General features: G+C 43.9%; 1 protein-coding gene across 1 annotated transcript in view; it reads left to right on the top strand.

The window, feature by feature from the left end:
* Positions 1–6,237: 6,237 nt before the first annotated feature.
* The window catches only part of Gsk3b (glycogen synthase kinase 3 beta), a 142,246-nt gene continuing 131,923 nt past the window's right edge, over positions 6,238–16,560 (top strand). The window contains exon 1 of the mRNA XM_042667341.1: positions 6,238–6,834. Within this exon, the coding sequence (XP_042523275.1) occupies positions 6,747–6,834 (88 nt within the window). The 5' untranslated portion in view covers positions 6,238–6,746. The remainder of the gene's footprint in view (positions 6,835–16,560) is intronic.

Genomic DNA, 16,560 nt, shown 5'->3' with positions numbered 1-16,560 from the left:
CTTTTTTTTGCTTATGTGGTGCTGAGGAATCGAACCCAGAGCCTCAGGAATGCAAGGCAAGCACTCTACCACTGAGCCACCTTCCCAGCCCCTCGTGTATCCTTGAGCAATGTATGTATCTCAAAACTCATCCTCCACGTCCAATCATTTCATAAAAAGGCTAATGATGGCCGGGCACTGGTGGCTCACGCCTGTAATCCTAGCTACTCAGGAGGCTGAGATGAGAGGATCACGGTTCAAGGCCAGCTCGGCAGGAAAGTCTGTGAAACTCTTATCTCCAATAAACCACCAGAAAACCAGAAGTGGCGCTGTAGTTCAAGTGGTAGAGTGCTCGCCTTGAGCTGAAGAGCGCCAGGACAGTGCTCAGGCCGAGTTCAAGCCACCCAAAACCGACAAAAAAAAAAAAAAAGAAAAAGAAAAAAGGTTAATGATGATTGTCCTACACCAGTGGCTCACACCTGGCAATCCTAGCTACTCAAGAAGGCTGACATCTGAGGATCAACTTCAAAGCCAGCCTGGGCAGAAAAGTCCTCATGAGGGACTGGGAAGGTGGCTCAGTGGTATAGCGCTTGCCTTGCATGCATGAGGCCCTGGGTTCAATTCCTCAGCACCACATAAGCAGAGAAAGCTGGAAGTGGTGCTGTAGCTACAAGTGGAGCTTGTAGCTCAAGTGGTAGAGCACTAGCCTTGAGCTGAACAGATGAGGGACAGTGCCCAGGTCCAGAGTTCAGGTACCATGACTGGCAAAAAAAAAAAAAAAAAAGTCCTCTCCAATTAACCATTCAAAAATGGGAAGTGGCATTGTGGCTCAAAGCAGGAGAGCAGTAGCTTTGAGCAAAATTGCTTAGCGACACTGCTCTAGGCCTGAGATCAAGCTCCAGAACCAGAAAAGAAAAAAGAGGCTAATGGTAGTTATCTCTTGACATTTTAGGGAGGACCAGATAGGTATCAATAAATGTAATTTTTTTCTTTCCTCTATTCTTTTTTTTTTTGGGTCCGGTCATGGGGCCTGAACTCTGGGCTTAGGTGCTGTCTCTCAACTCTTCAGCTCAAGGCTAGTTCTCTACCACTTGAGCCACATCACCACTTCCGGCTTTTTTCTTTTTTGCTTATGTGGTGCTGAGGAATCGAACCCATCCTCATGCATGCAAGGCAAGCACTCTATCACTGAGCCACCTTCCCAGCCCCATCTTTTTGACCTTGATATTGGGAAGTTTTCCTTGGCCTTACTGCCAAACAGTTCTTCCAGTCTACAAGTACCTAGAGCACACTTATTAAAATTTGAAGAAAAACACCCAATAACTGTTAGGCTTTTTAATGCATATTACTAAATAAATGAAGCTTCAGGAAGAGTTTGCTCATCAGTTTGTTGGGCTCATCTAAATAAATTGTCTTTCATATTTTATGTGCTTCTTTGTTATAAAACCTGCCTATCTTAAGACTATGCCTTCAGGGATCATTTCTATAGTTTGTTACTAGAGAAATCTCACTGATAGTGTAGAGTACCGGATGAATGGATCAAGAAAATGTGGAATATATACACAATGGAATTCTATGCCTCCATCAGAAAGAATGACATTGCCCCATTTGTTAGGAAATGGAAAGGCTTGGAAAAAATTATATTAATTGAAGTTAGCCAGGCCCAAAGAAACATAGGTCCCATGGTTTCCCTTATTTGCAATATCTAGTATATGTCTGAGTCAAGCAGAAAAGGTCAGAAAAGGTGATGTTAGGGAAATGAACCCTAAGATATGTATTCAAATATTTTTTTTTTCTTTCATGCAATTGTTTCTAACACATTTATAAGATTATTTCTTTGTTGCTTTGTATGTCCCTCCCCCATGGTATAACCTCTGCTTTAACTGTATTTGAGGTTGGTATAATTTGTGGAGGGGAAGGAGAAAAACAAATCGTTTAAATAGGGATCCAAGTGGATCCATTGCAACAATGAGATGTACAAGTCATTATGTCGAAAAAGAACTTTACAACTTTGGTGGAGGGCAGAGGAGGATTGGGTGGGGGGGTAGGGGGAAGGATGGGAAGGGATGGGAAGGGGAAACAAAGGAGGAGGCTACAATGCTTGATAAGAAATGTACTCATTATCTTGCCCATGTAATTGTAACCCCTCTGTACAGTATTTTCACAATAAAAAACAAAACAAAACAAAAAAACCTGCCTATCTTTTCTTCTAGCTTCAATTAAAAATGCAGCTAAGTGACTTTGGAGCATTCCATTTAATCACTCTTGGGTAGAGTGTCCTCATATGTGCAAATAGAAAAATAGCTTCCCTTCCTATCTTACTATATTGTGAGAATTAAACAATGTAATGCATATCAAGGTACTTCATAAACTGCAAAGCAATATTCAAGCACTTGGTATTACTACAGAATATAGGAAGCCATTTCACATGCATTAACTCATACTTATCTAGAATTTTTTTTTTTTTTTGCCAATCCTGGGACTGAACTCAGGGCCTGGGCACTGTCCTTGAGCTCCTTTTGCTCAAGGCTGGCACTCTACCACTTGAGCCACAGCGCCAATTCTGGCTTTTTCTGCATATGTGATACTTATGAATTGAACCCATGGCTTCATGCATGTTTGGCAAGCACTCTACCACTAAGCCACATTTCCAGCCCCTACTTGTATATATTTAAAATGTTTTCATCCTCAAGTTGTATTTGTAGACCAAAGCATATTTTTTCCTATAAGGCCCCTCTCACCCCATAAGATTCCTTCTTTTACCACCTTTAGCCACTTTGTGTGTGTGTGTTTGTGGGTGTGCGTGCGCACGCACGTACACACACTGGGCTTGAACTCAGAGCCTCTAGCTCTTATTCAACTTTTTCACTGCTAGTCCTCTACCATTTGAGCCATGTGTGTTTCCAGCTTTTTGCTGGAGATAAGAGTCTCTGGGGCTTGCTTGCCTGCTTGACTTTGAAGCTTGATCATCAGATCTCAGTAATCTGAGTAGCTAGTATTATAGATCTGAGCCACTGGTGGCTAGTAATTTTTTTTCTTTTAAACAGCACCAGTTAAAAATATTTGAAGGCAGCAAAAGAAAAGCTGCTAACATAACCTTAAGGTAGGGTATTTTTGTACTTACTACATACAAGAATAGCCATGTTTCCAGTGTGTATAACCTAAATATTTGTCATTCACTTTCTTGCTGCTATAATTGGGAGTAGGGATGAGAAACAGAGAGAAGGAAGGCAGGATCGAAAGATTTGCTTCACAGCATTTTAGAACAGTGGCAAAGGTCTTTCATCCTTAATAGCATGGTGAGGCACCACAAGGATGACAGAGTTGCCAAGCAGTGAGTTTGCTTTTAGCATTCTTTACCCCCTTCCTCCCTCGCATCCAGAAACCTCTGGTTCTCTTTTAATGGTAAAGAACAAGAGCCTCTACTGCTTTCAGGCTATAAAATCTGCAATTAGGTTTGAGATAACAAATTGATTGCTTTTGGCCACATCTACTCTGGTATATTTTTACTTTGGCCTTGGAAATATTGGTTGCCTAGGTTAAAAAAAAAAAAGTCTAGCAAGCTCATGTTTAACTCCAACTTTAGAGCATCTCTGGGGAAGAAAAACAGAATATGTCACTGGGCTGAACCCACGTTTCTAGAGGTTGCAATTTGCTCTCATAATAGCATGGATACCTCAATTTCCATATTCCTGACAAATTCCTCATTGTCTTATACCAAGCTGGCCTCAATATTCTGGCTTCTGTGCCTGAAAGCCCTATTTAGACCTCCTTTCCTGTCTCTCATCAAAGCTTACTTTGTTCGGTCCTATCAGTCTTTCAAAGCAGTAGCTAGGTAATCTGATCAAGTGCAGGGACTTTTACACGTGCTTTCTGAAGATAGCATCTGAACAAAAAGGGATGACTCTGCAGGTGGAACTAACAAGCACCTCTGGATTACAATCAGGATGGCCAGTCCGTCTTATCCCACATGAACTGTTTTCAGGTGGGCCAAAGGAATCGGTTCCCTGGTAGAACAAAGGACACTGGCCTGCATGTGTGAAACAGACTGTAGTTACTTGTATAGACCAAGACTATCCCGGTTCGAAAAGATCCGAAGCTACTGCGGGGTGCAGTTCTGGCTCTTCCTTTCCCGGGAGGCTTTAGGATATCCAGTCTGACGGCATTTCCCCTCACCTGCGCTGGGCCCCGCGCCGCGCCGGGCAGTCGCGCCCAAGGAGCGCGCGCATCCAGCATGAGCTCATCTCTCAGGGGCGTTTCCACAAGGCCGGGCCAGGCCGCGCGCGCTGGGCGCGGTGGGCCTCCTTCTATCAGTGGTCCACCCCCCTCCCGCAGATGCGAGGGGCGCGGCACCCTTCCCCCCCCCCCCCCCCCCCCCCCGCACCGCCCCAGGCACTGCTCTTCGGAAGCTTTGTTCAGACTCTGGATGCTAGCTCGTGCCGACCTCGGCTTTTTGGTCAGTTCGATTTTTTTGGGGGGGGGGGGGAAGACATCCCACTCCCCCGCCCCCCCCCACCGCCCCCATCCTCTCTCAGCACGCGCGATCCCGCGCAGAGGGAGCCTAGAGAACGCAGCACGAGCCGCGCCCCGAGGAGAGCCTCCGGTGGGTGGGAACGGCCCCTCGCCCTCGATCCGCTCCAGCGCTCCGGGCGCTGCCAGCCGACCACAGGAGTTTCGGACGGGCTGCGCACAAAGCCCGCGCCTCTATCTGCGGTTTTCACACGGATAGTGAGCAGCCGTGTGCGAGCCCGTCCGTCAGACGACAGTCGGCCACGACCCCGGCGCGATTCTCTCCGCTCTAGGGACCACCGGAGGCCAATCGTACTGCGGCTAGGTCTTGCGATTGCACGGCATTGCGCACCCATTGGCCGCTGCCCCGGGACTCGGCAGCCCGCCTCTCTCCCACCCCCTCCCAACTCCAGTTCCAAAGCTGCAAGCCAATGAGACGGCACTTTGTAGACGCCCTCCCTTCGCCGCCGTTACGGCCCACCTCGGCTAGGGAGGGCAGGTTCTGATTGGCCAGACGTTCTCGGAAGCCCTCTTCCCTTAACCAATCATCGAGAAAGGTGCACTCCCAGCGGAGTTTTCCGGCCAATGAGGGAGCGGCCGCAGTGCCCCGCCGTGAAGTTTCTCCTGCGACTCTGCGTTTCGCTATCTTAAAAATTCTTCCTTCTCCCCCCCCCCCCCCCCCCCCCCCCCCCCCCCCGGGCTGGAAACTTTGATTGGCCACTGTTGTTATCATCGAATTTTCTCCTCCAGCCAGCCTTAGAACAAGGCGAGCCCACCTTCTTTCCCTTCGGCTACTTTCGGCCTTTTACGCTCTCCGGGCGTAGCTTCCCAGCGACACTTTCTAATTGGTCCCTCGGCCCCATCGGCTTTTTCCGGCAAGAGCCGCAAACAAACGACGCCGTTGATTGGCTCGGCCTGTGGGTTTCGGCTTTCCAGCCACAGCGGGCGGGCGCGGGCTCGGCGGGCGATTCCCAGACGCAGGTTACGCGGGCGGCGGGGCGCAGGGCGGTGTAAGGCTGGGTGGGGGAGGAAGGAGGCGGAGGACGAGTAGGGAGGGGAGGAGGGGGAGGGGAGGGGAGGGGGAAGCGCTCGGCGGCTGCGCAGACGGCGCTCCTCACACAGAGCCGCCCCCGACCCGGGCGAATGCGGGCTTGCGCTGCTGCTGCCGCCGCCTCCGCCGCCACTACCGCCGCGGCCCGGGCCGACTGACAAAGGAAGGAAGGAAGCGAGGAGGAGCTGACCCCGCAGCCGCTGACAAGGCTCCGGGCTGGGGGCACAGCGCGGACACTTCCCGATCCGCACGGAGCAGAGGCGAGGGGCGGAGGGCGGCCGCGCCGCCGGTGCCGCGGCCGGGGGAGGGGGCCTCAGCGAGACGGAAGCGGTTGTCGGGTTCCCATGTCCCCAGCGTACGGGGAGCAATCGTGGAGCCGCTGCCTGGGGTCTGAAGGGAGCTGTCTTCGCCACCACCGCCGCCGCCATGGCCGCTGGATCCAGCCGCCGCCTGCAGCTGCTCCTGGCGCAATGAGGAGCGGAGTCGCCGCCGCCGCCGCCGCCACCACCACCGCCGCCGCCACCGCCGCCACCACCGCCCGCCCCTGACGGACTAGCGACTCCGCCGCCCTCCGGCTCGCCGGGCCCTCGCCGTCAGCCGCCGGATCCCGCCGCTGCTCGAGCCGCAGCGCTGCCCGTCGCATCTCGGAGCCGCCTCCTCCCGCCCGCCCGCCTCCTTCCCATCCCCCTTCTCTCCAAGCGTGAGACTCGTGATCCTTCCGCCGCTCTCCTTCATTGACTCGGGGAAAAAAAAAATCCCCGAGGAAAATAGAATATTCAAAGTACTTAGTTTCATTCAACTGTTTGCTCTTTCCTTTCACGGGATATATATATGTAATATATATATATATATATACATCTATTTTTAAAGGACCCTTCCCCTTTGCCCTTTTACTCCCCTCTCAGCAAAGGGAGGTGAAAGAATTGTGTTCCCCCCCTTCCTCCCCCCCCCCGTCCCAAATCATCTATATGTTAAATATCCGTACCTATCTGTCTCGAAGGAGAAATACAACCCTCTGCTTTTTTCGAAAAGAACAATATAGCTATTACAAAAGCCAAGAGGACGAAGTCTTTTTTGTTTGCCTTTTTCTTTTTTCTTCTGGTGGGAGAAACTTAATGCTGCATCTATCATTAACCTAACGCTCCCACATAAAACAAAAGGAAGAAAAAGGAGGAAGGAAGGAAAAAGGTGATTGGGAAGAGCAATCATGTCAGGGCGGCCCAGAACCACCTCCTTTGCGGAGAGCTGCAAGCCAGTGCAGCAGCCTTCAGCTTTTGGCAGCATGAAAGTTAGCAGTGAGTATCGATTTTAATTTTCCACCCCCTTTCCACCTCACCCTTAAAATAGGAAAATCTCGGGATACCAGGAGCTTAAAACTGTTAGATCTCTTACTGGAACAATCCAAGGTAATGGAACAGGGCAAAAACCTGTCTTCAGTCAAGGATGAGGCCGCTCCCTCTTTTCTCCTCCCATCCCCGACCCTCCCCCCCCCTTCCCCCAGGTCTCCTTAACCTTGAATTGAGAGACTAGGATTTTTATTTGGATGATTCCATTGGAAACTTATTTGGTAGTTAGCTTTATCAAGTGCTCCAGTGTCTGCGCGTTAAAATGGCAATGGAAAGGGTTTCTAAAAGCCCATGGTTTGATATCAAGAGGACAGACTTGATTCATAACCGTGATGTGTGCATTTGCAGAGTGTATGTGTGTCTTCTGGACTGAGGGGAAGGTATTTTGCTTAGTTCACATCCCAAGGGTTTTAGGTTTGTATTCTTCATACAGACGTAAAAGCCTCTCTATTCTTGTTGAGACATTAATAGAGACATCCGAGCCTCCTAACATTTATTTCTCTTTTGCCAGTGTGACTATACAAAGTATTTCTTTTTAATCTGGGGATGAACTTCCCCGGAGTTTGGCATTCATGTTGGATCAACCGTAGATCCCTCCCTTTACTAGGGACGGGTGGGGGCCATAAATACCCGGCAGCAGTTTCTTCTCTTGTGCATTGTCTTTAGTTGGTTAAGTGCCTTAATATGTTATCTATCAACCTTCCTGTTTTGACATTACCAGTCTGCCACTATGTAATTTGTTCAAAAGGTAACTTGGAAGCAGGTCCGAGTTTTGACTGGTTTGTATTGTAATAGGCCCCAAAGTTAAATGTCACCGATTGTCATTTAAGTTTTGAGGTGCCATTGCATTCTGTAGTACAGGGGATTCCTTTTTAAGGACTATTTAAAATGCTACTGCATTAATTTCTGTTACATTTACCTCAGACTGGTTTTAGTTACAAGATTATGGATTTAGTCTTTTCCATCCTAGCTTTAGCAAAGGGTTGTGGTGCTAGACATAAAATGATAATTTGGGTTGTTATTGGACTTTGTTCAGTTGTGTTCAGGGTTGTGGTCTTTACTAGCTAGCCACTGTACTCTTGCCCTGGATTTGTGCTGAAAAGTGTGTGTTATTAGAAGTTTTTAGTATTCTAAGTATCCAGTGTTCCAGTGTATCTATTTGTGGAGCTGTTTATGTGGTATTTGATGACAGCTTATTTAAACATACTTCCAGAATTTGACAACAAATATCCATGCTGTTTCCATATTTTCTAAAGGCATGATGAGGGCAAAACTAAACTACTTTGTTGCCTTAGAAGAACTGAGAGAACTAAGGTTTTAGAGTCCAGATGTGTATACTATTATGCAAAATAGATTGTATCTTCAACAACATAAAGTGATTACTTTTAGTTACTTGCACTCAAACTTTAAATTTTTGTTGGCTTTTGAGACTTAACTGAAACAAGGTAGTCCAAGATAATAATTGAATGGGAGAGATATGTGAAAGTTAACTCAAGGTAGAGGAAGGAAGCTGATTTTGCATCTTTCAGAGAAAGATCATGCTTTCTAAGCATTTTATGGGGGCATTTGAGAGGAATTAAAAAAAAATTCTGGGGTAATTTTCAGCTGTAATGAAGCAAATATTATAGTACATTCTTAAGATCCTCTTGAACTGGAGTGTTTGTATGTTTTTATATTTTGGTCAGATAGCGTCAAACCACTCAATCAGTTTTAGATTATTCATTTATTAGGTTTATTTCAGAGTTGGGTAATGCACGATTACAGTGCTAAGTTTTGGGACTTTCTGTTTCTGGGATTTTCTTTGGAAATTATTATAATTCTTAACAGGGATGTTGATGGAAAAGAGAGTCTCAAGTTTGTATGTTAAAAGTGCTGAATTTTATATTATCATAAAAGCCAGTTTAATATTTAAAAAGTTGGTGTTTAATGTTGATGTTCAGTTTTTGACAACTTCAGGTTGTAGAAAAAAGCATTTGTTAGGAGTTCTAAGGGACTCCTTTCAAAACTAGAAATACAGAAGAAATTACAGAAGTTGGCCTCGAGCCTTAGTGATAAAGGCAGATTGTGTGTTGGGGGGGGGGCGGGTAGAAAAACAATAGCATGATCTCTGCAAGATTTATTAAATGCAAATTAAATCTATTCAGGAGGGACAATGAGAGATGGCAAAAAAGAAGGGTTTGAGAAGGAAAGCTTCAGCAGAGGTGTGTTTTAAATCAGGCAGCTGTCACTTCTAGGTGATGGAGAAGTAACAAGGAACTTAGATGGGAAAAATGTATAGAAACAAAAAGTGGTGAGTTTTGTGACAGAGACAGCAATGAGTTGGTAAATCTGAATTAAATGGCTTAGAAGGAAAGTAAGAGATGGAATTTAAGAAATATGACTAACTTAGCTGATAGAGAATAAAGGAATGTCTGGTTCATATTCAAGAGCAATCTGATTAGTGGGGATTGTTGAACCAGATATTTGTGGATGATTTGGGCAGATATTTGAAGATGAGTTGTGAATGTGACTGGAGATGTAACAGTTAGAGAGATAGTAAGAATATCTTGTGAATCATGAGGGAAAAAAAACCAAAATGTGAAAATGGGATGATATAGGAACAGATTTGAGGGCAGTGTGAGTGAAGAACTGGCAGGACTTTTTGGATTGGACTGAAGAGGAATATTTGTGAAGGAGTCAGGAGTTAAAAATAAATTCTGAGGTTACTGGTCTGGAAGACTTGACTGCTGAATTATATTGTAAATTGTAATGGGAAAATTGAGAAAATGCTGAGATGGAGAGGGTAGATGAGCTCACTTTAAAAAATTTTCATATACAATAGGTTCTCTTTCAAATTCAGCGGACAGCAGTTGATTACTGGAAAGAATATTTAACATTCTAGTCTTTTAATTGCAGTTTGTAATTTTTCTGTGCCTAAAAATGTTAGGTTCATATTTGTGAGCAGTAAACTAGAAGCTCATATTTAAATGTTTTTTAAAAGTTCAAAAAAGAAAATAATTTTTAGCATAGATTTTTTAAATGCCTGCTCTTAAAAACTAGTTGTTACAGTTCTAAGAAATATATTTGAAAACAATGAAAATACTGTGACTTAACCATTTAAGGTAACTTCGTATAGCCTTTAACTTTATCTTGGTACATGCTTAAAACTTACATTTAAGGGCTGGGAATGTAGCTTGCCTGATATGCATGAAGCCCTGAGTTTGATTCCTCAGTACCATATAAACAGAAAAAGCTGGAAATAGCGTGGTGGCCCAAGTAGGAGAGTGCTAGCCTTGAGCACCGAGAGGTTCAGGGATGGAGCCCAGGCCCTGCATTCAAGCCCCAGGACCAGAAAAAACAAAATAAAACTTTTATTTAAAATAAGTGATTAGGGCTGGGAATGTGGCTTAGTAATAAGAGTGCTTGCCTAGCATGCATGAAGCCCTGGGTTCGATTCCTCAGCACCACATAAACAGAAAAATCTGGAAGTGGTTATGTGGCTCAAGTGGTAGAGCCTCAGTTTTGTTTATATTTTATTTATTTTTTGTCAGTCATGGGGCTTGAACTCTGGGCCTAGACACTGTTCCTGGGCTCTTCAGCTGAAGGCAAGCACTGTACCACTTGAGCTACAGCGCCACTAGATTGCTAGCCTTGAGCAAAAAGAAGCAGGGACAGTGCCCAGGCCCAGAGTTCTGACAAATAGATAAATAAGTAATTCTTGGGGGCAAGTTATATTATTAAAATAACACTTGTAAGAGTTCTTCAGGGCTGGGAAGTTGGCTCAGTGGTAGAGCACTTGCCTTGCATGCCTGAGGCCCTGGGTTCGATTCCTCAGCACCACATAAGCAAAAAGAAAAAAGCCGGAAGTGGTGCTATGGCTCAAGTGTAGAGCACTAGCCATGAGCTGAAGAGCTGAGGGACAGCTCCCAGGCCCAGAGTTCAGGCCCCACCACCAAATCCCCAAAAAAAAAAAAAGAGTTCTTCACTTAGTGATTGCTCTAGCAGAAATTACTAGTTGATTTTATTAATAAGTTTTTTTGGGGGAGGGAGTCCCAAGTTTCAATGAGCTATTTTGTTTATGGCTAGCACTCTGCCACTTAAGCAAAACATCCCCTTCTAGGCTTTTTAGTATTTAATTGGAGATGGAAGTCTTCAGGACTTTTACTGCTGAGGCTAGCTTCGAATCATAATCCTCAGATCTCTGCTTCCCAAGTAGCTAGGATTGTAGGGCACGAGCCACCGGCACCCAGCATGGGGAATTTTTTTGTTCACACCCAAGATTATCTGTTATTAAATATATAATAAGTACCTATAAAAATCCTTCTTCAGACTTGTATGATATTTTATTCAATAGGTAAAGTAAGAGACTGCTAAAGGAAATTTTTGTTAAAATATTGGCAATATAAGCTTTTGGTATAATATTAGGAAGAATTTATCTAATTTCCAATATTTAATGCTTAAATATGGGGACTGAGAAGAGGTAAGTCAGTTACTGTAATTTTCTCATTTTAAAAGAACTTTAGGTTAAGGTAGTTGAATAATATTCTGCAGTATTAAGTTGTGTGATGATTAAAGAGTATTTTCCAGGGAAGTTGTATAATCTGAAAATAATGTCACTAGAATCTAGCTGATTTCTTAGTTTTCTTGTGTTAGTGATTGTTCATGTGTGAGACTGAAAATTGGAACTTTCGTTTTGCTTCTTTTCCAGTTAGACTTAACCGTAGTTGTTAAAATACTTAAGATATTCATGTAAGAATTGTTGCTGTCGTTGCTTGTACCTTTAGAAGGCTAATTGTCAAGTGACAGCCACAGGCACTAGGATAGTTTCAAAGGAATGTAAAGATTCACAAATTTATTTGTGGTTGATAAGGAATTATATTTAGAAAATAATAGGCCATCCTTTTTTTCACTGAAGCTCACATTCATTGCTTGAAGTTTTGACCAGTGTGGTTTAAAAAAAAAACCCTACATAAATCAGATGAAATTTCAAAAACAAGAAATTTAAATTCCCACGCATTCATTAGGAAGCTCAGTTGATGTAGAGAATATCTCAGTCCCACGTAATTGTCAGTTCTATTTTTGTACTTACATTGTGTGATCTGCTGAGTGTTTCCCTGTCCTTAATTTTGTGAAAATATGCTTCCCCCAAAGCAAATGGTACCTAAAAAGCAAGCTTAAAGTCAGTATTATTAAGTGATAAAGTAAAAATGTTAGACTTACTGAAAGGTGACATATCTTTAGTGGAAGTTGGGTTATGGGAAAAATGATCAAGTATACACAGTACAGTACGGAAATATGTTCATCCTGAATATTTACAGGTTTTTCTCATTGATGATCTTCTTGGGATCATACACCTGCTGATACTAAGGGTGCACCCTGTGCTATCTTCCATATTGGACTTGAATTGCAAGCATGAGATACTGTTTTGGATAGACAACAAGCTTGGAAAAAGCTAGAGTTTTTCTAAGTGCTTGCAGCTGATTCTGAGACTAAGGAAGCTCTATTTTTTGGGGGGGGGAGGGGGTCCGGTCGTGGGGCCTGAACTTTGGGCCTAGGTGCTGTCCCTCAGCTCTTCAGCTCAAGGCTAGTACTCTACCTCTTGAACCACAGCGCCACTTCCAGCTTTTTTTTTCTGCTTATGTGGTGCTGAGGAATCGAACCCAGGGCCTCATGCATGCAAGGCAAACACTCTACCACTGAGCCACCTTCCCAGCCCAGCTCTTTTTTTTTTTTTTTAATTATTATTTTTTGTCGGTTGTGGGGGTTGAACTCTGGGACTCTTCAGCTCAAGCCACAGCACCACTTCTGGCTTTTTTCTGCTTATGAGGTACTGAGGAATCAAACTCAGGGCCTCATGCATGCAAGGCAAACACTCTACCACTGAGCCACCTTCCCAGCCCAGCTCTATTTTTTTTTTAAATTATTATTTTTTGTCGGTTGTGGGGGTTGAACTCTGGGACTCTTCAGCTCAAGCCACAGCACCACTTCTGGCTTTTTTCTGCTTATGAGGTGCTGAGGAATCAAACCCAGGGCCTCATGCATGCAAGGCAGGCACTCTATCACTGAGCCACCTTCCCAGCCCCAGGAAGCTCTATTTTTATGTGAGCTCTGTGCATAGTGAAGGCTGAGAAATAGGCATATGCTGACCTTGTTGCCACAGTTCTGTAGTTATTTTAAATAGTATGTGGGATTGAGGGCAAGGATGAAGATGGTAGAATGAGAAACTGGTACTTCTTTTCATGCTCTACCCTGCAATGGATAATGGAGTGTCAGAGCCAATGGGTGTAATAGTAGTGTATGCTGGTTTTAATAGGATCAGCCTGATTCCCCAGATACTGTTCTAGAAAGATAATCATCACTTAGCATTATTTTCTAGTTTCGTTTTTGATTTTGGAGGGGTTAAAGGAGGAGAAAGGGAAATTTTTTTTTTTTTTTTTTTTGTCGGTCATGGGGCTTTGAACTCTGGGCTTGGGCGCTGTCCCTCAGCTCTTCAGCTCAAGGCGAGCGCTCTGGCACTTGAGCTACAGCGCCACTTCCGGTTTTCTGGTGGTTTATTGGAGATAGGAGTCTCACGGTCTCTCCTGCCCGGGCTGGCTTTGAACCGCGATCCTCAGATCTCAGCCTCCTGAGTAGCTAGGATTACAGGCGTGAGCCACCAGCACCCGGCGAAAGGGAAAAATTTTAAGATAATTATTTAAATTGATTTGTGCTTTGGATTGAATAGTGATATTTGATGCCCAGAAAGGTAGTCAACAGCTAGGCAAAAGTATAAGAAACTTTGGTACAAAGAGGTAACATTTTCCTCTTCTCTTTTCTTACCTTTTCTTCTCCCTCCCTTCCTCCTTTCCCCCTCCCCTCTCTCTCTTTTTCTTTCTTTCCTTTTTTTTTCTTTTTTTTTTGTTCTGGTCCTGGGCTTGAACTCAGGGTCTACGTCTTGTCTTTAGCCTTTTCCCCTCAAGGTTAGTATTCTATCATTTAAGCCACAGCTCCACTTTTGTCTTTTTGTTGGTTAGTTGGAGGTAACAGTTTCATAGGTTTTCTTGCCTGGGCTGGCTTTGAACTATGATTCTCAAATCTCAGACTCCTGAATAGTTAAGATTATAATCATGGACCATTGGTGCCCATTTTCTTTAATTATTTTTCATTATCATGAATTGTATCATTGTGCAAATTTTGTTTTAGAAAGGTAAAAATAAACAGTTTTAGTAGAAGTGGCTGTAAATTATTGTGTTATTAACATGTTATATACCTGAATAATTTCCAAATACTCTGCCAGATTCCACGTGCAATATCAGTGCTATAAAGCAGCTAATATTATTATCTCTACTTCATAGATGAGGTAGATGAGGTTCCAAGGTAGGAAAAAGTGTTGACCATTACTTGGCTGGGAAGTGGCTTTGCCAGGTATACTCAGGCTTCTGAATCTAGAGCACTTGTTCTTTTTTTTTTTTTTGTTTAGTTTTGTTTTTGGGTCCTGTCATGGGGCTGGAACTCTGGGCCTGGGCGCTGTCCCTCAGCTCTTCAGCTCAAGGATAGCGCTCTACCACTTGAGCCACAGCACCACTTCTGGCTTTTTTCTTTTTGCTTATGTGGTGCTGAGGAATCGAACCCAGGGCCTCATGCATGCAAGGCAAGCGCTCTACCACTAAGCCACCTTCCCAGCCCAAGAGCACTTGTTCTTAAGTTGTGTTATAGAGTATAAATTCCAGAGATAAGTTGTAAGTATCTTTTGCTTTTAGGGTAATCTTTCTGTACTAATTTAGTGATAACTGTGGTAAGATTTTCATTATTAGTGCTGCTTTGAAATTCTAGTTTTGTCTGTTAGCAAATATATTACTTATCCATTTATATTTGTGTAAAAAATTCTTAGTTGTTCAAAAGTTTCAAGGCAAACTCCTTAAGGCAAACATTAAAAATGAAAATATTAAGGTTTATGTTGACATAAGAAGTAATATATGATTTTTTTGTTTAATGTTAAGTCAGAGCATTCCATTGAAGAATAATGACAATTCATAAATGAAGCTAGTATATTTATGTCCCAGGTTATGTTAGTATGTCATTATTAAGTTTTAAAATTAGTCATTATTAAGGATTAGTTTCTTCATTTCTCTTCTAATTGCATATGAAAGTTTTCTTTACCCTTCTAAAATTTTATGCCAAATAGCAAGAAGTATTTTTAAAATTGTTTATTCAATTAATTAGTCAGCTATATATTGGACATCATTAGTGTCTAAAATTTGGAATTATTTAGTATAGGCTCAATAGCTTCAAGGGAAATTACTCTGGGAATAGGTTCAAATAGGTTCAGGAGATATAACTCTGATAATTATCCAAAATACTTACCTAAAGAAGGTTAAAGTAGAGCTGGGGACCCATGGCTCATGCCTATAATCCTAGCACTCAGGATGCTAAGATTGAAGGATTGCAGTTTGAAGCCAGCTCTGGCAGGAAAGTCTGTGAGACTCATCTCCATTAAAGCCAGAAGTCGAGCTGTGGCCCCGGTGGTAGAGTGCTAGTCTTGAGAACAAAACTCAAGGATAGTGCAGTGCCCATGTTCAAGCCACAGGATCTGAGGGAAGAAAAAAGAAGGTTAAAGTATACTAACTTAGCCCTTTTTTTTTAGTTTTGGTAATACTGGCATTTGAACTCAGGACCTTGGACTTGCTAGGCAGGCAGTCTGTCAGTTGTGGGGCTTGAACTCTGGGTTTGGGCGCTGTCCTTCGCTCTTCAGCTTAAGGCGAGTGCTCTACTGCTTGAGCCACAGCGCCATTTCTGGTTTTCTAGTGGTTTATTGGAAGATAAGAATCTCACGGGGGGCTGGGAAGGTGGCTCAGTGGTAGAGTGCTTGTCTTGCATGCATGAAGCCCTGGGTTCAATTCCTCAGCACCACATAAGCAGAAAAAACTGGAAGTGGTGCTGTGGCTCAAGTGGTAGAGCACTAGCCTTGAGCTGAAGAGCTGAGGGACAGCGCCCAGGCCCAGAGTTCAGGCACCATGACTGGCAAAAAAAAAAAAAAAAAAAAAAAGAATCTCACGGACTTTCCTGCCTGGGCTGGCTTTGAACCGCAATCCTCAGATCTCAGCCTCCTGAGTAGCTAGGATTACAGGCCTGAGCCACTGGCACCCTGCTGCACTGATTAGTTTTTGACGTGGGTCTAGTGCCCTGCCAGGAGTAGACCTGGTCCTTGATCTATTTTTGGTTTCTCATCATAGCTGGGATGCCAGGTAATACCACCATACCCAGCTCCTTCCTTTGAGGTGGAGTTTCTCCCATTCTTCTGCCTGGGCTGGCCTAGAACCAACCATTTTCTAATCTCAGTTTCCCACAAAATTAGGATTACAAACACATGCCCCTGCTCTCAGCCATTGGTTGAGAAGGGATCTTGTGAACTCATTGTCCAGGGTTGTCCTCCTACCACAGTCCTCCTGTTCTTAGCTTCTTAAGTATCTAGGTTTATAGGCATCAGTGCCGGGCTTTACCTTTTCTTTTAAAGGGGCAAGAGGCAAGAGAGTATCTCCTGGAGTAGTTTGTCAAACTTTCTCTAAATTTGTTGCTCACTAAAACGAGGTTATTGACCAATGGATTTCAGTGATAGGGAAAAAAGATATTGAAGTCTTTTGTATTCTGTCCCAATACTATTCTCCTTCCAGCTCTTCTGTCATCCATCTACATTTATTACTTAGCAACAGGGCTTTA

This window comes from Dipodomys spectabilis, unplaced genomic scaffold (genome assembly GCF_019054845.1).
Source record: "Dipodomys spectabilis isolate Male_0828 unplaced genomic scaffold, ASM1905484v1 ptg000017l, whole genome shotgun sequence".
NCBI lineage: Eukaryota > Metazoa > Chordata > Mammalia > Rodentia > Heteromyidae > Dipodomys > Dipodomys spectabilis.
Note: the sequence above shows the minus strand (reverse complement) of the source record. Positions and strands in the feature narration are given on the sequence as shown.